The sequence below is a fragment of the Mytilus californianus genome, unplaced genomic scaffold, assembly GCF_021869535.1.
Source record: "Mytilus californianus isolate M0D057914Y unplaced genomic scaffold, xbMytCali1.0.p SCAF_18, whole genome shotgun sequence".
NCBI lineage: Eukaryota > Metazoa > Mollusca > Bivalvia > Mytilida > Mytilidae > Mytilus > Mytilus californianus.
In genome coordinates this window covers 2,203,591-2,229,894 of record NW_026262666.1, presented here as the reverse complement: position 1 = coordinate 2,229,894, position 26,304 = coordinate 2,203,591, and the positions used below count along the sequence as shown (strand labels likewise).

Below are 26,304 nucleotides of genomic sequence, written 5' to 3'. Positions count from 1 at the left end.
ATAAAATATTGTTAAGTATAGGTTTTGCTCCTCATTGATGGCTCTACTGTACATTAGTTGTATAATTCCTCACTCTTTTCAGTCTCTGGTGGATAGCTGTCTCATTGGCAATCATACCACATCTTTTTACTTATAGTTTTCACTTACTTATATATTTTCCCTTTTATAAATAATCAAATTGAATTCTTTTACCAATATCAATTCTAAAGAAACATGTTCCATGTAAGTCTTGCTATCTCAATTGGGTAAAAAATATACATCTGATAGGTATATACCTTGTTCTGTTCATTGAGCCTACATCTGGCACTGATCAAAATACGTGTGACACCTGCATGTCCATACCTTGCTGCCGTGTGGAGGGCTGTATCTCCATACTGAAAGATAGAAATGTTTTACATTAGTATAACTGATCAAAATACATGTGACACCAGCATGTCCATACCTTGCTGCCGTGTGGAGTGCTGTATCTCCATACTGAAAGATAGAAATCCTTTACTTTAGAACTGATCTGCATTAATGTGAAGTATTCTACTAGGTTCTGCTAAATTAAGCATCATAAAACCAGGGAAATTACCTTTAAAAGTACTTTGGAGGGGCAAGTAGCTCCTTCTCCTTGTGTAAGTGTACAGAAAATTCATTTCAGCCTTGCATTAAATTGTTAGCTGTTCAGTATCACTCTGACCTGCATCTCACAGCTAGGAAGGAGTCTTACATTCTTAACACACTATATAGGATGAATGCCCCATATCCTGTTTTTCTATTAATAATTATGTAATTAATTACTACATGTAGCAATAAAATCATACTTTTTGTGAAACAGAAGCCAGGTCATGAACCAATACCTAAAATATCATTATATTAACTGATTCCACTAGGGAGCTACAATGTCTAAAAGCATTAATTTAAATATTCTGAAAAAAGATGATAATTCAAGCATATCCATAGATTGACATATTTATACAACATTAGTATTGTGACATAGATTTAAACATTTTGATCAACTCCTGAAGAACTGGGCTACTGTGAATTCATTTATTTTGAGGGTTCCCATTTTTGTGGAGGAAAAATAGTTTTTTTCATGGATAGTTGATTTCATTGATTTGCCAAAGTTTGCAAAAAGACTTGCAGGAAATTTGTATTTTGTTGAACACCTAAATTATTTGTCCACCTATACCTATGAAATCCAAGAAAAATTGGTATCCCATGAATAATAAAGAATCCACAAAGTTTCACCAATAATCTAATTCATGAAAATATCTTTTAAATGAAGTTTTAGGGGTATTATTGGTACATGTACTTGACAATTTTATGATGTTTTTATTTCATGGTAGAGAGATCAAAACAACTGTATCATTATAGTTCTTTCTGACGAACATGTGAACAGTACTTAATGATAAATTCTTTTCAAAATTTACTAATGGCTTCATGTACATTTGAATAATCAATGTAATGGCTTCATGTACATTTGAATAATTAATGTAAGAGGGTTTTTTTTATGGGTCATTATTTAAGATTTCTTTGTAAGCATCTTTAATAACACTCTGAATCAAATACAGGTATATGTAATATTTCAAAGTATAAACACTATACTTATAATTATTTAATAAAATTGCATCAAGTTGTTAAATTAGCCACTAAAATTCAAAATGACAGCCTTTTCATAAAGGATGGTATTTTTTTCAAAAGGTAATGTAAACTACTCCATACATCTAAATAATGGATTGAATTTGAAGTACAAGCATTTGAAGATTAAGAATTTTTGATGGGAAAAACTGTTTTCAGAAAAATAATGTTAAATTCATAGGAAGAAACAAATTTAAAACTATTTATCACTGATCAATTGATTGTTTGATAAATATCCAGTGGCAAATATTTCATGCATATTCAGGACATTTAACTGTATGAAAAATACATAAATAAGATTTTTAACAATTTCAGAAGTGTTTTTTTTAGAGAAAATCAGGAAATATTTGTTAAAGAATACTGTAGAAAAAGATTACAAACATCCTTAGGCACTGACATGAAGCTCAGATAGCTCAGATCTGTCTGATAACATGGCTATTTATGCTTACATTGTTTTTTAGGTCTGCATTACAGCCTCCATACAAAAGAACTCTAGCACTTTGATTGTGACCATTCTGACTGGCTAAATGTAGAGCTGTAAATCCAGACTAAAATATATAAAAGTAATAATACATTACTCTCTGTACTTCGAAAGTGATCATTCTGACTGGCTAAATGTAGAGCTGTAAATCCAGACTGAAATAGACCCTATACCTGTCCCCCTTACAGGCTGAGCTGCAAACACAGCTCTATTTCTCCTACTGCATGTACCTTTATACCTATCAAAGACTTGAGAGACATATTTTTGTTAAACTATATAAATACATGTATAAGAAGAATGTGTCTATAGTACACAGATGCCCCACTCGCACTATCATTTTCTATGTTCAGTGGACCGTGAAATTGGGGTCAAAACTCTAATTTGGCACTAAAATTAGAAAGTCCATATGACAGGGAACATGTGTACTAAGTTTCAAGTTGATTGGACTTTATATAACTTCATCAGAAACTACCTTGACCAAAAACTTTAACCTAAAGCGGGACAGACAGACAAACAGACAAACGGACGGACGCACAGACCAGAAAACATAATGCCCTTACTACAATCGTAGGTGGCACATAAAGATCCACAATGCAATGCTAATACCATTTCAATTTTGATCAATGCCAAGGGTATACGAAGGACATAGAAAATTATTTACTGGATCTCTGTCCAGCAGTGGCCAGTCCTGAGGGAGCCTTTGTTTTTGCAGTGAGAGATGTATTACTAGTTATGCATCTACATCCATTCAAAATAAATAAATGGAGAATGTGTCCCCAGGGGCGGATCCAGGATTTTTAAAAGGGGGGGCGTAGAATAGAATCTTTCGCGGAGCGGAGCAAGGCAAAATTTTTTTTTTACCTTTTTTTGGCTAAAAAACATAAAATAAGTGTAAAATGCACTAATTAAACGGTTCTTGACATGCGGCATGTATATTTTATAGTTAAAGTGTAAGGGTTGAACATTTTTGATGCCGTATTCTCCCCATTAATTGTCTATTATAAAATGATTGGATGGATCCAAAGCTATGTACCAATATATTTGATGTGGGATTTGTCAGTAAAAAATGGACATGGAAAAATTCTCCCTAGCCAAGTCAGTCACTGAAATAGAGGTCACAACTAGCATCTGAAGAATGCATTGAGAATTTGTGATTCACACCCCAGATGCATCTGATCATACATACTAATATAATTGATGTTTTACTTTATTCACTTATCAATAAAAAATATATCCACAAAAACATTTATTGTGAGTTTCTAGAGATGACTTCTGTACAAATCTGTCGTCTAAGCCATAGGGTTCACTAGAAGCATCTTCCTCGGATTTCGTCGAGAAAAATCTTCAATGATTTTTTCATAATCAATGATTTTTATCCAAATGTATGGTTGAAATGTTTCACCCAACAAGGGAAGTGAGTGGTTCAAAATCAACCAAAGGCTATGAATGAGTCTGAAATGACAACGAAGTTGTGAATGACTGTCAAAAATGGAGACCTAAAGGCCACACCTAGCAGGCAGGTTGCAGTCGGTCCTTGAAAAAAGTACTCAGTATACCAGTTCGGTGAAACAGACATTCCAGTCACATCCCTCTCTTTAGTCTAAACTCCTTTTAAAAACATTAAGAAACACAAGAATAGTAATTCAAATACCAACAAGAGTTTAGGCACGGACCATTTGATTTTCTGAGGGTGGCCTGGGATTTACATGCGAACCAACAAAAACAAGAGTGCACACGCTGAAATGTCTCGCCTTCTTTACTAATCATTGATATTATGTTGATAGTCCTAAATATAAAGCTTTATTACAACTGTCACATAAACTTAACATTAACCAAGTAAACTAAACATTGACCAATGAACCATGAAAATGAGGTCAAGGTCAGATGAACCATGCTAGGCAGGCATGTACAGCTAACAATTCTTCCATACAACAAATATAGTTGACCTATTGCTTATAGTTTAAGAAAAACAGACCAAAACACAAAAACTTAACACTGAGCAATGAACCTTGAAAATGAGGTCAAGGTCAAATAAAACCTGCGTGACTGCCAAATAGATCATAAAATATTTCCATACACCAAATATAGTTGAACTATTGCATATAGTATTAGAAAAAAAGACCAAAACTCAAAAACTTAACTTTGACCACTGAACCATGAAAATGAGGTCAAGGTCAGATGACACCTGCCCGCTAGACATGTACACCTTACAATCATTCCATACACCAAATATAGTAGACCTATGGCATACAGTATATGAAAACCAGACCAAAACACAAAAACTTAACTATAACCACTGAACCATGAAAATGAGGTCAAGGTCAGATGACACCTGCCAGTTGGACATGTACACCTTACAGTCCTTCCATACACCGAATATACTAGACCTATTGCTTATAGTATCTGAGATACGGACTTGACCACCAAAACTTAACCTTGTTCACTGATCCATGAAATGAGGTCGAGGTCAAGTGAAAACTGTCTGACGGGCATGACGACCTTGCAAGGTACGCACATACCAATTATAGTTATCCTATTACTTATAATAAGAGAGAATCTAACATTACAAAAAATCTGAACTTTTTTTTCAAGTAGTCACTGAACCATGAAAATGAGGTCAAGGACATTGGACATGTGACTGACGGAAACTTCGTAACATGAGGCATCCATATACAAAGTATGAAGCATCCAGACCTTCCACCTTCTAAAATATAAAGCTTTTAAGAAGTTAGCTAACGCCGCCGCCGCCGCCGCCGCCGGATCACTATCCCTATGTCGAGCTTTCTGCGACAAAAGTCGCAGGCTCGACAAAAATTACGCCAGTTTTTTATACATTTAATGCTAAATAATTTTGTTGGAAATTTTTTTTTCTAATAGTATAAAAGTGGGCAAGATTATTGTTTTCAACCCAGGTATGGCCAGAATTTTTTTTTAAGGCAAAAATCAGGGCCAGAATTTTTTTTTCTCTAAAATATCTTAGACCCCCCCAAAAATCAAATGGTCCGTACCTAAGACTTTTAATCTATCTAGAGATTACTGACTGGGGATCATTATTCAGCAATGTTATTAATGGGCTGGGGCGTGTGGGGTTAAACATGTTTTCGTAGGTAAATATTATAGCTGTGGAACTTTTTTTCATCATGTGAGTGTAATAGAGTATTACCTTCTGTTGGGTGGAATTGTGAAATAGGAGTCAATACGTCCTTTGTCGCTTTGAATGAGTCATGCTTGTCTTGTCATCCTCAGCCTTAGCAATGTGTTACTGTAATTTGAATTTCAAAATGACTGAGTGACGTTATTTCGACATACTGGTCAACTCCACGGTAGCGAATCACGTGACTTTGACATAATCAATAATATATTACACGTAAATACGAGCGAATAATATCTTTATAAGTAACGAATTGTCGCATAAAATATACGGGAAATGGCAAAGTAAACGAAATCTAGTCTGATTAATCATTTTACAGTCTTAATTAAAAAAAAAAAAAAAAAGTGCAAGAAAAGGGGGGGGGGGGGGGGGGGGGGGGGGGGGCGTACGCCCCCGCTTGCATACACCATTATAAAGGGACGTAACTCAAGAACAATAAAAGTGACATTACCCAAATTTGTACTTGATCTGAGTTTTAAGGTAATAAGTATTGTGTATAGGTTTCATAATGTTTGGTTAGGGCAAACTTAAGTTACCGAACGGAAACTAAAAATTTTCCAATTTTCCGATTTATAAAGGGGCATAACTCGATAATGATTAAAGTGACGCTACCAAAATTCATCTTGATCTGTGTTTTGTGGTAAAAAGCATTGTGTATAAGTTTCATAACATTTGGTTGAGGCAACTTAAGTTAGAGAAAGGAAACTAAAAATTTTGCATTTTTTTCCATTCATAACGGGGCATAACTCGAGAATGGTTAAAGTGACCCCACCAAAATTCAAACTTGATCTGTATTTTGTGGTAATAAGCATTGTGTATATGTTTCATAAGATTTGGTTGAGGCAAACTTAAGTTAGAGAAAGGAAACTAAAAATTTTGTAATTTTTCCATTTATAAAGGGGCATAACTCTAGAACGGTTAAAGTGATGCTACCAAAATTCAAACTTGATCTGTATTTGGTGGTAATAAGCATTGTGTATAAGTTTCATAACATTTGGTTGAGGAAAACTTAAGTTGGAGAACGGAAACTAAAAATTTTGCAATTTTTCCATTTATAAAGGGGCATAACTCTAGAATGGTTAAAGTGACCCAGACAAAACACAATCTGTGTTTTGTGGTAACTTACATTGTCTATAAGTTTCATAACATTTGGTTGAGGCAAACTCAAGTTAGAGAACGGTAACCAATTTTGGGACGTACGTACAGACGGACAAGGGTAAAACTTAATGCCCCCTCCGCTACGGCGGGGGCATAAAAATTATGAATTCAACTCCTCATTTTTAGAGACTCTTGTCATAACTCTTTTAGGGATCTGTAGTTGACCAATTTCAACACAATTTGTGCCCCTATCCAACCTCCTCTTTTTTTCCAGTAGCAGTCATGATTTCCTGTCCTTCATCAAGTCAACAAACATTTGAACACCTACCTACTAGTAAATGAATTACCTAATAGTAAATGAATTACCTAATAGTAAATGAATTATTCTTATTTTTGTGCTTGCATCTAGACCTCTTATTGGGAGGTGGGGGTTGTTGTAGGATATGCTTAATCATTCTGAGTATGTTATCCCTTTGTTCTCTTATCACACAAATGTAATGCATATGACAAACTTGAAATGGTACACACAAAGTGATTCAGAAAAAACATTATGTGATAAATTACACACAATGTGATTCAGTCAAAAAACATTATATGATCAAGTACACACAAAGTGATTCAGTTAAAATTACTCTTGCAAGTCGACTAACTGTAGTTTAAAAAATCATTGTGTAAATAGTGATTGGGGCTGATTATCATAAACACTTTGATTTATGACCTAGACATATAAAATCTACTGAATACACTGAGATGACATGGAGAGCAGCTAGTCAAAATGATTGTTAAACTGAGATGTACTGATAGTGTTAATGTAACTTTATAGACAATATCATAAATAGTTCCCATCAAACTAATTTAAGCAGAAAAGTTACTATTGAAAATTGGTAATTAATTGAAAGTCACTGGACCATGACCTAGAGAGCAGGGCCTTGAAATAGTCATCAAACTGATATGTACTGATAGTAATGCAACTTTATAGAACATTTCATTGATTCACAAGTAGTTCTTATCAAACATCAAACTAACTTAAGCAGACAACTTAGCATTGAAAATTGAAAGTCACTGGACCATGACCTAGGGGACAAGGCCTCAAAATAGTCTTCAAACTGATATGTACTGATAGTAATGCAACTTTATAGAAAATATCAATGAGCTATCACAAATAGTTCCTTTCAAACTAACTTAAGCAGAAAACTTAATAATTGTTGACACCGCTGCTAACTCCAATGGGGCCTGAAAAGCAACACCTATGACTCATTCCGTCGCAGTTAATGTTAAATCATTAATTATTCAAAAAAAATAATGAAATTCGCTTACCTTATTAGTTAGAATAGCATTGCAATGGTGTTTAATCAACAGTTCTAATGTCTGACTAAAACCATTCCAGGCTGATTCATGGATGACACCATTTCCATGCTGAAAACAGAAAATTAAAAGTCATCAAACATACTCGGCTTATAATTTGGTCAACCAGATTAATGTTTGTCTATATAAGACTCATCAAAAGCACTCAAATCAAAATAGTTTAAAGAACAATTCTATGATCAAGTTAATGAGCATTGAAAATCAAGTAAATATTGTCTACCTGAGTTATCTCCCCTAGATTACAATGAGTTTCTTAACCTTGAATAAGTTGTTCAGTGATTGTCGCGAATGGGGTTTTTCAGTACTCAAACCACTATACTGTAAATTCAGAAATTATTGCGATGTTTTTATTATTGCAAAAAATGTGACAGGGTTCTAATCGCAATAATTTTAACTCGCATTTTGAAATTTTTTATATAAATTAAACAGGATTTTCCTCAAAATCGCATTTTAGTCTAAAATGACAAAATCGCAATAATAAATGCACGCAATAATTTCTGAATTTACAGTAATTATTTTGCTACCCTTTTGTCAGTAACATAATATTCCCCTTACTTATATAGTTCTAAGTTCTCTAAGTGTTTTATTCACTTCAATTTATAAAGCCCCTGTTCTGTCTGCTTCATTTTTCTTTATTTTTTTGTGGGGATGGGATTTTCTTAACTGGATGGTTTTATTACAACTTCATTGAAGAAATCACTTTATTTATATGTGTATATGTGTCAATTTCATTTTTCACCAAATCTTCAACATCATTGATAGTACCCTGACAGTGCGTGTTATAGAACAGCTATGGGTACACCAAAACTAACATCATAGGTGTTCCCTGACAGTGCTATAGAACAGCTATGGGTACACCAAAACTAACATCATAGGTATTCCTTGACAGTGCTATAGAACAGCTATGGGTACACCAAAACTAACATAGGTGTTCCCTGACAGTGTAATAGAACAGCTATGGGTACACCAAAACTAACATCATAGGTGTTCCCTGACAGTGCTATAGAACAGCTATGGGTACACCAAAAATAACATCATAGGTGTTCCCTGACAGTGTAATAGAACAGCTATGGGTACACCAAAAATAACATCATAGGTGTTCCCTGACAGTGTAATAGAACAGCTATGGGTACACCAAAACTAACATCATAGGTGTACCCTGACAGTGTAATAGAACAGCTATGGGTACACCAAAACTAACATAGGTGTTCCCTGACAAAGTCACGAACACCAAAATTTTGACAGGTCACACCATGAAAGGAACTCCTTGACAATGGTATGTGTTCATCCTATACACACAGCGATAAACATCTAACCAGGTAATGAAGTAAAGACCCATAAAACATTTGACTCATCTTGTCTCATTTCACTTCAGACAAACTTTAATTGATAACTTATAAATTATAGTTTTTATATGTTTTTAATTATCGCCCTTTCAAAACTAAATTAAAACAGTCTGATATAATCTTAAACGGTATTTCTATAAAAAGAAACGAAAATGGAGTATTTTTGTAATTAAATTAAAATATGGAAATAAGGCCATTCAATTCAATTAAAAAATAAATATAATAAAAGTAATAGATGAAATGTATCGTGACGTGATGGTATATTGGTCTTAAACTGAATACCAAATCATGAATCACTGCAAACAAATCGACACAAAACAATTTCTTTCAGTCAATTTACTTGTAAATTCAATTTGTTGATGAATTATGTAATATTTAAATACAGGACAGAAATTTTCTTATCAGAAAGACGACACGTATCTGGTACAAAAAATGAGAAATCTAGCACCTGAACATGTTTTACAAATAGTATATAAAACATGACAGCGTTATTTTCTACATGTGTATCAAACAGCGTTAATTAATACAAGCTCATTTCAAAACCAGACACCAAATTTTAATAAAGATTCTGGAATTAGCATAAAAAGGTTCTATTTCAAATTTTGTAAAATTGACCCTACTTTGTATTTTATTTGTTATTTGAGTCTGAAGTGCTATTTCTTTGCTACATTGAATCTTAGGCAGTACAGTGACATTTGAGAGCTCATTCTTATCCTTTATGGTAATACATACGAGTTTTTTGCATTTAATTTGAATAAAAGGAGATGAGAAGTCACATCAATGAGACAGTTACCCAACAATAACAAAAACATCTGAAGGTCAACATAGTTTTTAATGATAGGGATTGCCACAAAAAAAAGATTCAAGTTCAAAATTGCACCGAGTTTAGGAACTAAGCATGCTAAGGCATATTTAAGTCAATAAGAAGATAATTCAAACAAAATTTCTAGGCCAATGAAAAGCATATAGTGTATTACTGTATGAAATCATAAAAAAAACTATGAGGTCACTATATGCCATTCAGGTTTATATTGGGGATGTTGCTCCCTTAAAAATTTTATTTTAGTAACTTTGACCTTGACCTCAGACAGTAAATTCAAAAATCAATAGGACAAATTGTACACACCCATTTTTGTTGAAGATGGTTTTGTTTATTGACCCCTAGGCGTTATTTTTGTTGTTTGGATGATATCTCATTGACATATATACCGCACATACTGATGCTGCTCTGTGGAGCAGTTTCTGCAGTGGTTTTGATTTTAGTCACCAATTTTGGGAAATTTGAAGATAAAAAAATTTGGGGTAAATTACAAAAAATTACTTCTACCCTTAATATGAGACAGCTCTGTGGAAAAGCATTTTTATATATTTTATTATAAAAATAAGGAGATGAGGTATGATTGCCAATGAGACAACTATTGACCAAAGTTCAAATAAAGTGGATGTAAGCAATTATTGGCAACCGTATGGCCTTTACCAATGAGAATAAAATGCTTCGCTGGGGCGCAGCTTGATACGACCGCAGAGGTCGAACCCTGAACAGTTGGGGCAAGTATGGACACAACATTCAAGCTTGATACAGCTCTGAATTTTGATTGTTATTAAATATTTGACACAGCATAGGTTTCTGACACAGAAAGAATGTGGTCTAAGAACTTGAATTTTTTTAATTTACCTATTATGGTCCAATGTCCAAAATCAAAATACATGGTTAGATTCAGCATATCAAAGAACCCCATATATTCAATTTTTGTTAAAATCAAACAAAGTTTCATTTTGGACCCCAACTTGGACAAACTTGAAAACTGGGCCCATAATCAAAAATCTAAACACATGTTTAGATTCAGCATATCAGAGAACCCCAAGAATTCAATTTTTGCTAAAATCAAACTAAGTTTAATTTTGGACCCTTTGGACCTTAATGTAGACCAATTTAAAAAACGGGACTTAAAATTAAAAATCTAAATACACGGTTAGATTTGGAATATCAAAGAACCCCAATAATTCAATTTTTGATGAAATCAAACAAAGTTTAATTTTGGACCCTTTTGACCTCAATATGAACCAATTTGATAGGGGGGCCCACAAATAAAAATTCTAAATTCATGGTTAGATTCAGCATATCAAAGAACCCCATATATTCAATTTTTGTTGAAATCAAAAAAAGTTTAATTTTGGACCCCAACTTGGACCAACTTGAAAACTGGGCCCATAATCAAAAATCTAAACACATGTTTAGATTCAGCATATCAAAGAACCCCAAGAATTCAATTTTTGTTAAAATCAAACTAAGTTTAATTTTGGACCCTTTGGACCTCAATGAAGACCAATTTAAAAAACGGGACCCAAATTAAAAATCTAAAAACACGGTTAGATTTGGCATATCAAAGAACCCCAATAATTCAATTTTCGATGAAATCAAACAAAGTTTAATTTTGGACCCTTTTGACCTCAATATGAACCAATTTGATAGCGGGGCCTACAAATAAAAAATCTAAATACATGGTTAGATTCAGCATATCAAAGAACCTCATATATTCAATTTTTGTTGAAATCAAACAAAGTTTAATTTTGGACCCCAACTTGGACCAACTTGAAAACTGGGCCCATAATCACAAATCTAAATACATGTTTAGATTCAGCATATCAAAGAACCCCATATATTCAATTTTTGTTGAAATCAAACAAAGTTTAAATACTGGACCCTATCTTGGACCAACTTGAAAACTGGGCCCATAATAAAAAATCTAAACACATGTTTAGATTCAGCAAATCAAAGAACCCCAAGAATTCAATTTTTGTTAAAATCAAACTAAGTTTAATTTTGGACCCTTTGGACCTCAATGTAGACCAATTTAAAAAACAGGACCCAAAATTAAAAACCTAAATACACGGTTAGATTTGGAATATCAAAGAACCCCAATAATTCAATTTTAGATGAAATCAAACAAAGTTTAATTTTGGACCCTTTTGACCTCAATATGAACCAATTAGATAACGGGGTCCACAAATAAAAAATTTAAATACATGGTTAGATTCAGCATATCAAAGAACCCCATATATTCAATTTTTGTTGAAATCAAACAAAGTTTAATTTTGGACCCCAATTTGGACCAACTTGAAAACTGGGCCAAAAATCAAAAATCTAAATACATGTTTAGATTCAGCATATCAAAGAACCTCATATATTCAATTTTTGCTAAAATCAAACAAAGTTTAATTTTGGACCCTTTGGACATTAATGTAGACCAATTTGAAAACTGGACCCAAAATTAAAAATCTAAATACACTGTTAGATTCGGCATAACAAATAAATAAATGTGATCAAAGAAAGATTTTACAAATCTAATGAGCCATACTGTGCAATTAAAGATTACTTCTTGAAATTTTTCAATATTTGAAATTTGAAAAAAAAATAATATTTGAAGAATAATTCTTTTTAATTTCTGAAATCTGAAATGAGAAAAAATTGGCCCCCCACAATTTCTTTTTATCCCCCCCCCCCCCCCTTTTTCCCCCCAAAAAAATCTTTCCCTCAAGATATGGTCATAATCTCAATTCAAATTTCCAATGGAGTTGGCAACCATAATTACCCATTTAAATTTACCACAGTGCTAACTTAATCTATTTTATAATAGAATTAATAAAAATATAGTGTCAAATCTTTCATATGGATTTTTTTGTAAAAAAAAAAGATGAAAACATTTGCAGATATTTTTACTGGTCTTCCTTTATAAATATGCATTTCTTTAAACATAATTTAAAAGCAGTGTAAGGGAAGTAACCAAAACGTTGTATTTGGATTACCTCCCTTACACTGTTTTAGATTATCTTTATTGTTCATTAACCATTACTTTATACATAATTTAAAAGCAGTGTAAGGGAGATAATTTCAATGATGTATTTGATTTATCTCCCTTACACTGCTTTAAATTATGTTTTGTACTAAAGTATTTGTCCATTAACCAGGACAACCTTGTTTTTCCCCCTTTTTTGCCCCTAATTCCTAAACGGTTTGAGCCATAACCCCCCAAAGCAAATCCTAACCATCCCTTTGTGGTATGGAAACTTGTAGTATAATTTCAGAGAGATCCATACACCGTTCCACAGTTATTGTCTGGAAACTAGAAAATGCTCATTTTTGGCCCCTTTTTGGCCCCTAATTCCTTAACTGTTGGTACCATAACCCCCAAAATCAATCCCAACCTTCCTTTTGTGGTATTTAACCTTATGGTCAAATTTCAAAAAGATCCATTCACTTAAACTAAAGTTAGAGTGCGAAAACCAATATGTATTCGGACGATGACGCCGGACGACGACGACGACGACGCCAAACGACGACGAGGACGACGACGCCAACGTCATACCAATATACGACCACAAAATTTTTTTGCGGTCGTATAAAAACCGATACTGTATAGTCAGCTATAAAAGGCCCTGACATGATAAATATAAAACAATTCAATTATTGCATGGTTCCTTTACCTTTTTTAGAATTCATGTTAAAAGAAAATACAAATCATAGTTTTTTGTGTATTGTTTTATCATAAATCAGGCCTTTGGTTTTCTCATTTGAATTGTTTCAGCTTACAGTGTGAGTTTTGCTCATTGCAAAGGTCATACTGTGCCCTATACATGTCGTTGCATAAATCAATATGTCATTTAGATAGTTCTCTAATTGCTAATTGCGATCAATTAACCACATCTGTTTTTAAACAGTTAAATATTGGCCTCAAATTTCAAATGAAGCATGTTAATGTCTCAATTTGTTGAATTGTTAAATATTTGCCCCAAATTACCTCATCCTGTGAATCCACATTACATTTGGATGTCAGCAACAATTCTATGGCTTCTACATGTCCTTTGGAGGCTGCTCGATGAAGGGGTGTGTAACCAAGCTGCAAAATGACAAAAAAGTTTTATTAATACTTAATAACTATCAAAATACCTTGCCTCCTTAGTATCAAGGGCAGTATCTCTGGGACAAAGTCAAATATTAAATTCCTAATATACATTTAAATTATTTGATGATTTTAGAGGCTGCTATACATCTAGTGATGAATTAAGAGGCTTTTAGAGACAGTGGTATATCAAGAAACTTTGGAATCTGGGTTATTTTTTTCAAATCATCAAAAAGCAATTTTAAAACCAAGCATTGCTTGATATAAAACAATATACATTTAGTGTTTTTGTTCTAATAGACCTATTTCAAGTTCTGCTTTTATGAATGCGTTATGCCGGCTGACCAAAGGTCAAGGGGCATAAATGACGTCATTGAACAGATGACTCTTCCTGTGACGTTATAACATAAATCATTGTGACATCAGAAATATAAATAAAAACGCACTGCTTTGACAGTTGTCTATGTTGCCAAGAAACTGAAAATTTTCTAAAATTTCTCCATTTATAACTAAAAAAAAATAAACAAATAAAACTAAGGTTCCAACTCCCAAAAATTAAAGTGTTTAATTATAGTTGATTTTATATTCATGTCAAAACTTTTTTGGTCTACAACATTGTGTGATAATATTATTATAATGAAATCTTTAATTTGTCAGTTTTTAACATAAAAAAAATTGAAATTGTCTCAAAAATACATGCATGTGTCACAACACACTGAACAGAAGATTTTTGTGTACAACCGAATATATTGAATAACTGTTTTTATTTTTACATCCTTGTCAGTTGGTGTTTGGTGAATATAATGTCTCATTGGCAATCATACCACACCTACTGTTATTTTCATATCTAAAATTGCAAACATGTAGTCTTATTAAGTTACAGATAGGTTTGAATTGTATACCCAGAGAATGAGCGTGTTTGCCACTTGACAAGCACGCCATATGAGTATAGTAACCTTTCTAATATTACAAAAAAGTAGGTGTTTTAACTTAAATCAAATCTAAATTAATTTTAATATATGTGTTTTACCCTGCCTGCGCATCATACAGAAAATTTAATGAAATTCCTGTGCGCCACATGGAAATTTGATCAAATCCAGTTTGATGCACAGAATTTTTATCAAATACTCCGGAGGTGCAACACAGGATTTTTTCAGTAATTTATTGACTAACACAGGAAAAAATCTTAAAGTACTATTTAACTAAACCTCACCTACAATATACCTTGTTTTGAATTATTAACGCTATTTCCATGTTATTTAACATATGATATCAATATCAAAAACTGACATAATTGATGATTAAACTGAAAAATGACCCTCACTTAATTCATTTTAAAATACGAAAGTATTTTTAAAAATAGATTTTTCTACTAAATATAATGAAAGAACCTTTATTTTACATAATAATTACTTTTAATTTACAAAGTTGAACTAAACAAGCACTGGCAAATATTCTAAAAGGTGGTCGACAAATTTGCTTTATATTATATTACCAGTATATATGTATTCCAGATAAACTGGTATATAGTATTACATTAAAAACTTGCCATGTATTTTTTTAGACATAAAGATGTTTTTTCTAGTAATTTTGCAAAAATGTTTTTTGTTTAGCTCATGTAAGCATTTGTCATTAATCAGGGCTTTTTATAGCTGACTATACAGTATGGGCTTTTGTCATTGTTGAAGGCCGTATGGTGACTTTAGTTGTTAACTTCTATGTCATTTGGTCTCTTGTGGAGAGTTGTCTCATTAACAATCATACCACATCTTCTTATTTTCATATATGAGTAAAAAAATTTACATATTTGTAAGTTTCATTCTAAGAGAAAAAATTTAATGTCAAAATGCTGAGTAACAGCACTCAATGGTTATAAACTTTGTATATATAAGGACAATTTTATTACAAAATTCAGTTATCATGGATTCATCTAACTTCAAGTCAAAATATTCCCTATCATATTTCAAATAAAAAAAAAATAGAATTAATACCAATTTGATCCTTCGAAATAGCTTGTAATGTGATAAATTCAGTAAAATACAGTAAGCACTTTATTAAACTTTCGGCAAAGAAAAGTAATAAACAAGACTATTTTAATAGTCATTAGATTCAAGCTTCAGATAAGTCATTAAGTATTTTGATATACATTTCACAAATGTGATTTCATTTGATGATAAACTTTTAACTAATTTTCATATTTAATAAAATGAACATGAAAATTCATTTCAATTTTATACTTCAATCAATCTGGGGTTAAGAGTACGAGATATGTGTTTACAATATTTTCTTATTGGCTTATAAATTATTAAGAACTCATTCCATTGGTGTCATTTAATTGATATTCTCTTGTCGAAATGTCTAAGTTTAGAGTTTTGGGTTGTTTTTCTCCTTGATATATATACCCCATTTTCTTTTATTCATAAATATATCTTAAAAGCAAAAGAAATAAAAGAACAGAGTTACATTGTCTCACCCTCTGATGCACATATTTTATCTGATAATTCACAATATATTTTTTTAGTTCTTTTAAACTATCTAATAATCTCCTATATGAAATGGATGTGTGAGATTGCAATTTTCCATATACTTTTTATTTCCTAGAGGCATCACTCCTGTAATAGGTGATCTGTGCTGATTATCAAAACTAGTCAAAGACCTAGCTCACTGATATGAAATTTTGATATAAATTTCATAAATATTTGACAAGAAATATAGTCGTGAAAGTAATAACAATGCAATTTTAAATACTGATCATATTTCAAAGGGACATAACTCCTGTCATCATAGTTAATTAGAATTGATTTGAGAACTCATCTAAGACATTACTGATATAAACATGATAAATGTTTGATAGAAATTTCATAAAAATTTGACAAAAAACGTAGGCCTGAAAGCCCTTAAATGCAAAATTCAATATAATAATTATTTCCAAGGACCATAACTCCTTTAACAAAAAGTTGATCAATCACATTGCTTACAAGTTTGACAAACAGACGAAAATTGACAAACACTCAGTATGTCTATGTTCTTTGCAACCCTTACAGAGCGACAAACAATAATATTTTTTGCATACCTGCATATTCTTAAAAGTAATAAGTATATCACTTGAAGTGTAGAAGAAATATTTTTTAAATTGTAAAAAAATGTATACATCAATTTATTAGGTCCCTATCTCCCTCAAGGTGTATCTAATACATACATGGCATTTTTGACACTGAAATTGTAAGATCAATAGAAATCCTCATAAATTGGTAAATAATGACCCATGCTATAATGACATATTAATATTTCCTAATGATATTTGTAATAAAAATGCTTTTATAAACATGTATCTAAAGTTGACTGTACTTTTAAATCAACAAAAATGTACTTTAGAATTATTTTTTACTATATTTTTTATAGTACCGTAACTACCGTTCTAGTTTAATTCCCAGAATTTCAAACAGTTCCTACTCCATATGTTACACTGCCCTAGTTAAGGATTTTATAATTAAAGTACAAAAAACTTATTCTTTGACAATTAGATCGAGTCTTGTACAGTCATTCTTATTTTGCAGTCCTTCCAAAACTTTTAATTCAAAATAAACCATAACTAAAATAGATCTTTTTTCTATTGTTCCATGTTGTGATGTTACACTGTTGTTTCAGATCAGGGTGGAGGTTTGGTTCCATTAAAACGTTTAAATTGTTTGCACCTGTCCTAAGTCAGGAATCTGATGTACAGTAGTTGTCGTTTGTTGATGTGGTTCATAAGTGTTTCTCGTTTTTTATATAGATTAGACCGTTGGTTTTCCCGTTTGAATGGTTTTACACTAGTAATTTTTGGGGCCCTTTATAGCTTGCTGTTCGGTGTGAGCCAAGGCTCCGTGTTGAAGACCGTACTTTGACCTATAATGGTTTACTTTTATAAATTTTGACTTGGATGGAGAGTTGTCTCATTGGCACTCATACCACATCTTCTTTTATCTATTAAATGTTTTAGTTGTGTAAACTTTGAGAGATTTCCTTCTACTTTGCTTTTTTTTGAAGATTTGTTAAAGATTTATTATTGCTTTATTAATTAAAGGAGTAATATATAATCAATATTAAGAATATTATTTCATTTTTTTTATATATTTTATATATCAACGCAGGGAGACAGTTAAACAATTTACAGTGATAGAATTCAGAGTTATGACGTTTCAAATTACAATGCAGTCAAAGAAACAAACTCCATACATTATAATGTGAACACAGATTAATTATAACTGGTCATAAATCCCTGGAAAATAATAGTTTGTACGGAATCCAGGGACTTTTTCTCCTCACTAATGTGTTTATAATTATATTTCAACGTATCATCGCAAAAATGTTTTAATCCTGGGCGATTTTCTTTATACACTTAAAGATGTCTAATAACAATGATAAGGTTAGCTTTTGTTGACTTAAATCAAATTTTAAATAAGGTGTTACTTTTCACATTGTGTATTAAATCGAGTTTTATACAAAGAAAACGTTTGGGTAGTTAAATACTTTTATTTGTACTGGGCAGTTGCCTTTTGACCAATTCAAATGACACAAAATTACATTAGAATTTTATGATGAGACTATTTGACCAATCATGCTGATGTTTAATCTACCATTGTATAAAAATCTGCTTAACTTTTCAACAGAAGAATGTTATTTAGAGATTTAACAATGTGCTTCTAAAAACAAAATTTGAAGATTCATTAATATTTGTGAGGTATTTGGGAACCTGGTTAACTTTATGGACTTCTCTGGACTTTCTCTGCAGTCCACAAAATTTGTTAACAGGAAAATAAATGAATGCACAGTAATACATTTTAAATGTACAAGAATAAATTTTGCTTTGACTTATATCTATGGGTTACTAGTTTCTTTGATGTTTATTCCACAATATCCTTTTATTCAGTTCACTCCTATTTCTTATTCTAGTATTAGGTACTACAGATTTAGAATGTAGAAAACATAAAAAAAATGTAAAATAACAAAAGTACCGAACTCCAAGGAAAATTCAAATTGCAAAGTCCCTTATCAAATGGCAAAATCAAAAGCTCAAACACATCAAACGAATGGAAACAACTGTCATGTTCCTGACTTGGTACAGGCATTTCCTTATGTAGAAAATGGTGGATTAATTCTGGTTTTATAGGTAGCTAAACCTCTCACTTGTATGACAGCCGCATAGAATTCCATTATATTGACAAGAATGTGTGAAAAAAAACCAGACGTAATAGGTAAAAATGTCATAAATAGGGGTACAGCAGTCAACATTGTGTTATAATCATAATCACTATAAAACACAAATATAATGAGGGTATACATACTCAGTAAAATTATCAAATTCATTAAAATTACATAGAAAATTTATGGTCATATAAACATGATACTGATTCTGAAGTTCATATATACAACACATAAAACACGTAAAAACCTTCATGGATGAACAAACAACACCAAAAGTGTTGGAAATCTGATGATATAACTTTTGTCTTACAAAGAAACCCAAGAGCAGTCAGTCCAGGAAGCAAATATTTTTGGTAAATTCAAATCAGAAAAGATACATTTGTCTTGTTTTATTATATCCCATATTTTACAATTTCAAATAAATCTTTACCTATGTATTTAAATTTTATTTAACAATTGTCAACCAAAACCCCATTTCAATCCTCCAATTAAAGTTGCATGAATTAGAATTAAGAAATTACCATTTGAATAGAATAGAATATATTGGTATGTCAAACTTGAGAGATTATAATACTCAGAATTGTAATAAAACTTCAAAAACTATCAGAGCATAACAAAGTAAATTGCATCTTATGCAGCAAAAGTGCAACAGCATGTAATAACTGATATTTGTGAATTTCATTACATTGTTAAATAAAATGAATTAAAATGAAATACAGCTGACTTAACTTTTATCTAATAAATTCAATAAAAAATATAGTTAATTCTGATGTGAATCTTACTTTGCCTAAAAATCTGCAGGTTTGTGATTGAAACATGATTTATAACCCTGCAGAGTGCAAAAGATCATGATGATTATAAATGGATAGTTTTATGTCCAGTGGCAAATTACATGTAAATTCAGGACAACAACACATTAATGCAATATTGATATAAACCCTACTCTGAACTAGACCAACATGCTTGAAACGTTTAAATCCGCTGCATTTGTATGCACCTGTCCCAAGTCAGGAGCCTGTTGTTCAGTTGTTGTCGTTTGTTGATCATCATCATGGTTCATAAGTGTTTCTCGTTTCTCTTTTTTATATAGATTAGACCGTTGGTTTTCCTGTTTGAATTGTTTTACACTAGTCTTTTTGGGGCCCTTTATAGCTTGCTGTTCGGTGTGAGCCAAGGCTCCGTGTTGAAGACTGTACTTTAACCTATAATTGCTTACTTTTTACACATTGTGACTTGGATGGGGAGTTGTCTCATTGGCACTCATACCACATCTTTTTATTTATATAAGCCAGATTTTTTACGTGCTAGTTAACAAGGTAAGAGTCTGCAGAAAGATATGTCAACCTATTACGGTACAATTTTCTGACTATAAGCCGACCAGTCTTTGCTCTTAATCCTAAATGCTGTGTGCTGAGCAGAGAAGGAGCAAATACCAATTTTCAATTCTATAATGGTTTGAACCGGCTTGTGTTCCAACCCGAAACCTCCTGCACTTGAGGCAAGCATGCTACAACAAGACCATTGGCTTTGAGACCTGTTTTTGATCTGAGTGGGAAAGGATATGAATTGACAAAAATCTCGAGAAATACCAGAAAAGTTTCAGTATAGCAAAGAAACAGTACTTTTATTCCTGTTCTTTATCTTGACATTTTCCATGGTTTTCATCTCAAAAGGTCACACCGTGACCTTACAGCAGCTGCAAGGTCATTGTAGAGTACTCTATGCATCACTTTTATGACCTAATGTCATAATGGCAATATCTTCCTCAATTTCCTTTAAAGATAAATTTCTTCTTAATTTATACTCAGTATTATGATATGAATAATTTACAGTACAGCTATTGATTCCCTAATTCTATACTGCACTGGTTCGTCACTGGACATTTAAATCAGCAGAATTTCCACCAGAATGTAATAATATATCATATGAATATATGATATGATATGTTTGAAGTCAAACTTTTCTCTTCTTGCAAGATTTCTTTCTCATAAAATACAGTTAAGAAATCACTTGACGGCAAAATACAGGTTTGAATAGAAAACAACTTATGGGAGAATTGCAAAGAGGACCATAGTCAATTTCACCTGACGTCATTTCGCACCAGGGTCAGTTTCAAAAAGTCCTTCAATTGCAACTAAAATTTAAAGTAACACATTTTAGATTGTTTCACAAATATCAGCCAAACCTCTTTAAAAGAATGTACAATATTTCCTCCTGCATAAAAAAAAAAGATCACAGATATTAAATTTCTTCATCTGTCTTAAGTCAACAATACATTTAAAGATGTTTCATAAGAATTTTTCAACAACTAATCAAAACTGTGAACTGACAAAAAAGGGTGTAACATATACCGTTTTTTGGTCTCAATGTACAAAAAAAAGACAAATCTTTGTCCTTGCACTTTTATAACCCTCTCAGGTAAGTGTTTAACTAATCAAAAAATAATTACAGAAATACAGGTAATTCTATATACCTGAGTAGAGAAATTTCCTTCTATCTGCCAATACTATGAAAATACTGACGCTAACCACAAATTTGTATAGGTCAACACTTAACAAATTCATTATGTGAATATAAATTCCAATTCTTTTCTTTTTTTTTTTTTACATAATAGTGATCCTTGAAAACCTTCGTAATCAATAGATTTAAGTTATAATTTTAGATTCTTTGTATCATGCAAATTTAATTATTACAAGTCCTGTGTCAGAGAGTTGTAAATTTGTCAGTTCCAGCTGTTAGTTTGGTCAGGTAGATTTTGGTTGTAATTTTGTCAGTTCTAGCTGTTAGTTGGGACAGGTAGATTTTGGTTGTAATTTTGTCACTTCTAGCTGTTAATTGGGACAGGTAGATTTTGGTTGTAATTTTGTCAGTTCTAGCTGTTAGTTGGGTCAGGTAGATTTTGGTTGTAATTTTGTCAGTTCCAGCTGTTAGTTGAGACAGGTAGATTTTGGTTGTAATTTTGTCAGTTCTAGCTGTTAGTTGGGACAGGTAGATTTTGGTTGTAATTTTGTCAGTTCTAGCTGTTAATTGGGACAGGTAGATTTGGTTTTAATTTTGTCAGTTCTAGCTGTTCGTTGAGACAGGTAGATTTTGGTTGTAATTTTGTCAGTTCTAGCTGTTAGTTGAGACAGGTAGATTTGGTTGTAATTTTGTCAGTTCTAGCTGTTAGTTGGGACAGGTAGATTTTGGTTGTAATTTTGTCAGTTCTAGCTGTTAGTTGAGACAGGTAGATTTTGGTTGTAATTTTGTCAGTTCTAGCTGTTAGCTGAGACAGGTAGATTTGGTTGTAATTTTGTCAGTTCTAGCTGTTAGTTGAGACAGGTAGATTTTGGTTGTAATTTTGTCAGTTCCAGCTGTTAGTTGGGTCAGGTAGATTTTGGTTGTAATTTTGTCAGTTCCAGCTGTTAGTTGAGACAGGTAGATTTTGGTTGTAACTTTGTCAGTTCCAGCTGTTAGTTGGGTCAGGTAGATTTTGGTTGTAATTTTGTCAGTTCTAGCTGTTAGTTGAGACAGCTAGATTATTGGTTGTAAATTTGTCAGTTCTAGCTGTTAGTTGAGACAGGTAGATTTGTTTGCAAATTTGTCAGTTCTAGCTGTTAGTTGAGACAGGTAGATTTGGTTGCAAATTTGTCAGTTCCAGCTGTTAGTTGAGACAGGTAGATTTGGTTGCAAATTTGTCAGTTCTAGCAGTTAATTGGGACAGGTAGATTTTGGTTGTTAATTTGGCAGTTCTAGCTATTAGTTGGGACAGCTAGAGTTAGAGAAACACTGGTAGGTAAGTTTTGAGTGAAACTGACAAGAAAATTAATATTGCAGACCCAAAGTTTGGCAGACTTTTTTTAACATATGACCTGCGTCAGATAGAAATCGACCTTATGCAAGTGCACTTGTACATTTACATATATAAGTCTTTGGTTGATTATAGAACATTCAAATATGAAATAAAAGATTACTTTTGGTCTGTTTTGTAGGGTTTGTGTACGGTAACAACTCAATTTTCAAACAGTTACAGACTTTCCAAAGAGATTTTTTTCAACTTGAAATAGGTTAACAGATGTATTGATATTCATTTGCATACGGTCGATTTCTATCCGACCCAGCTCATATCATGATATGACCATATGTGGGACTATAAGATCACTGCAGAAATTGTCAAATTTAACACCACTGTAAAACAAACAAGCTGACATGACACGTCAACTAACTTTTGGACACCTCAGGTTGAGGTTCTTGTAATTCCAATAGCTCAAATGATTTGTTGCTTTGAAAAGTATCTATTTTTCTTCAGAAAGCAAAAATGCCAAGCACAGTGCCAAAAGATCAGAGGGGTGCATAGAAAAGGCAGAAGTGCACCCAGGAAGGACAGAGGGTAGCTGTGCCCTTTTATTTTGAGCTAGCTAGGACACTAAATACCTACCACATCTCTTTCATCAATACTACATCCCTGCTGCAGTAAGAATTTACAGATATCTACATGTCCATTCAGTGCAGCATAATGAAGAGCTGTTCTCCCTTCCTGAAACACAAAATATAATCATCAATATAAAGTCCCGTCAGAAAGGATAACAGGTTCAAGCCTGAGGTTCTATAAGTCAATAAATCTTAACAAGGAAGTTAGTATAATAAGTTGGAAATATTTCATCAAAACAACTTTGAGAAAATAAACCTGTTATTGGTAAATACTAAAAAGCTTTAAGTGAATTCAGTTATTTTCATTGGAACCAATTTCTTGGTCAGAGAAAAGTTTACCTTTTTTAGGCCTAGGGTATTTCATTTCTGAAGGTTGTAGAAAATTTTACTATTTTGAAGGTATGTGATTTCTTCATTGTTCTTTGGACGTAGAAAATTTGACTATTTTGAGGGTATATCATTTATAATGGTTGTAGAAAATTTGACTATTTTGAGGGTATATCATTTATAATGGTTGTAGAAAATTTGACTATTTTGAGGGTATATCATTTATAATGGTTGTAGAAAATTTGACTATTTTGAGGGTATATCATTTATAATGGTTGTAGAAAATTTGACTATTTTGAGGGTATATCATTTATAATGGTTAGAGATAATTTGACTATTTTGAGGGTATATCATTTATAATGGTTGGAGATAATTTGAATATTTTGAGGGTATGTCATTATCGATCTAATGGTTGTAGATAATTTGACTACTTTGAGGGAATGTGATTTCTTGGTTTCATCATTTGCTCCAATCAAAATAACAAGAACTTTTGTATTTCATTGAGTAATTCAAGTTTAAGATTATCTTCAAGTAACAAAACAACAAACATTGGTTTCCCATTTAGAATTTCCTCTCAATATAAAATAAGGATATGTGGTATGATTGGTTATGAGACACTTCTCACCAAAGCCAAATTACATAGAAGCAATGAGACAACTATCCAACCAAACAAAAACCAAGGGTCACCAAAATGATCCCATGATATAACAGTGCCAAAGTCATAAAAGTACTTACTTCACAGTACTGATTCACATCAGTCATAAAAGTACTTACTTCACAGTACTGATTCACATCAGTCATAAAAGTACTTACTTCACAATGCAAGCACTGATTCATATCAGTCATAAAAGTACTTACTTCACAATGCAAGTACTGATTCATATCAGTCATAAAAGTACTTACTTCACAGTACTGATTCACATCAGTCATAAAAGTACTTACTTCACAGTACTCAAAAGTACAGCTCAGTGAACTTTATATGACTCACTTTCTGAAGATTAACACAATGTCTAAAATTTTTAGTGGGGAAAATATTTTAGGGGTCTGACACCAATATAACAATGAAACAATAATGTCACACAACTTAACTTTCCAAAATCTTCATCGGAAGCTGTATTCTCAATAATTGGATTATTTAGAAAGCTGATGGATTTTTCATACTTTTTAACATTTACAAAGAATTCCTTAAACACAGGGGGTAAAAATCGCCTCTTTAATTGGAACACAGCAGAACCAATTTTAATGTAGAAATATGTGACTTGGTACATGTCAAATTTACACATAACAGTTATAATCTTTTTCCCATCATTTCAGCTATGTAGCGTTTAATCATTATTTTTATTTCTTTTCGAAATCCCCTTCCATACAGGATAAATCCCGATTTAAATCTAACTATGATTAATTCTCTTTATACTTCTGTTTTTGAATCAAAATTTTTACCGAGAAAGAAAATTATTCATTCCGTATGTAAACAGGTGCAATCCATATGTAGGCCCGATTAATAAATATGCCTAAAAATCTTGAAAAGAAGAGTGTGAATTGTATTTCACTCTTGACATTATAGAAATAACTACGTCATATATGCAAACACAAAAAATTATTCTTTCACTGTTCATTTGACAACTATAGAAATGATTTTTTGCAATTTTGAAAACCTCAATATGGGAATATACTGGAAGTCATAAATTTCATCAAATATTCAAACTGTCTAAACTTTCAAAAAGCCATTGACACAACTGTAATAAAAAATATAGAGTTCAAGTTCAGAGGAAGTTAATGAAAACAAAAATCCAATCCAAACTTAAGAAAAAATAAAAAAATGTAGTTCATGAGTACTTAGTAAAAGTGTTTTATCAGTAAATAAAGAGCTGCGCAATGAGCACATGATACACCTGTTGCTTTTTTCAGTGAATAAAGTTCCATAACTCCTTAATGTCATATCAGAAATTCATAAACTAAAGGGAGCTTATTCTAATAGATATAAACCAGTCATCCAAGTTTCATGAAAACTGCTCAAAGCATTTTTTGAGTTATCCCCCCTTTTTATGAATAAAATACCATAACTCAGAAACGTAAAATCAAAAACTTATAAAAATCAAAAGGGAGCTTAATTAAATAGATATAAACAATATACCAGTGTGACTAATTATCATTACAACAAAAGAATTCTTCAAAATATAATTTAATGTAATTTCAGTTATCAATAAGCATGTTCATTATAACTATACATCTTAAACATCATGTTTACAATCTATTACTACATTACACATCTGTTGTCAGTTATAAGCATTGATTTCAGTTAAAAAATATACAAATGAAATCAATCACCATGTTCATTTCTTTATTACAAATATAATTGTATCAAATTTTATTGACTACAGTGGTTTCTGGGTCACCAAGAACGGATTATACATA

The 26,304-nt window shown here is 32.1% G+C and overlaps 1 protein-coding gene across 2 annotated transcripts in view; it reads right to left on the bottom strand.

The window, feature by feature from the left end:
- The window catches only part of LOC127726553 (probable serine/threonine-protein kinase tsuA), an 87,228-nt gene that overhangs the window by 10,389 nt on the left and 50,535 nt on the right, over positions 1-26,304 (bottom strand). For both annotated transcript variants that reach the window (XM_052233944.1, XM_052233945.1), the window contains exons 3-7: positions 23,570-23,668; positions 13,864-13,962; positions 7,671-7,769; positions 2,073-2,171; positions 276-374 (exon numbers count right to left, since the gene is read on the bottom strand). In XM_052233944.1, the coding sequence (XP_052089904.1) occupies positions 276-374; positions 2,073-2,171; positions 7,671-7,769; positions 13,864-13,962; positions 23,570-23,668 (495 nt within the window). The remainder of the gene's footprint in view (positions 1-275; positions 375-2,072; positions 2,172-7,670; positions 7,770-13,863; positions 13,963-23,569; positions 23,669-26,304) is intronic.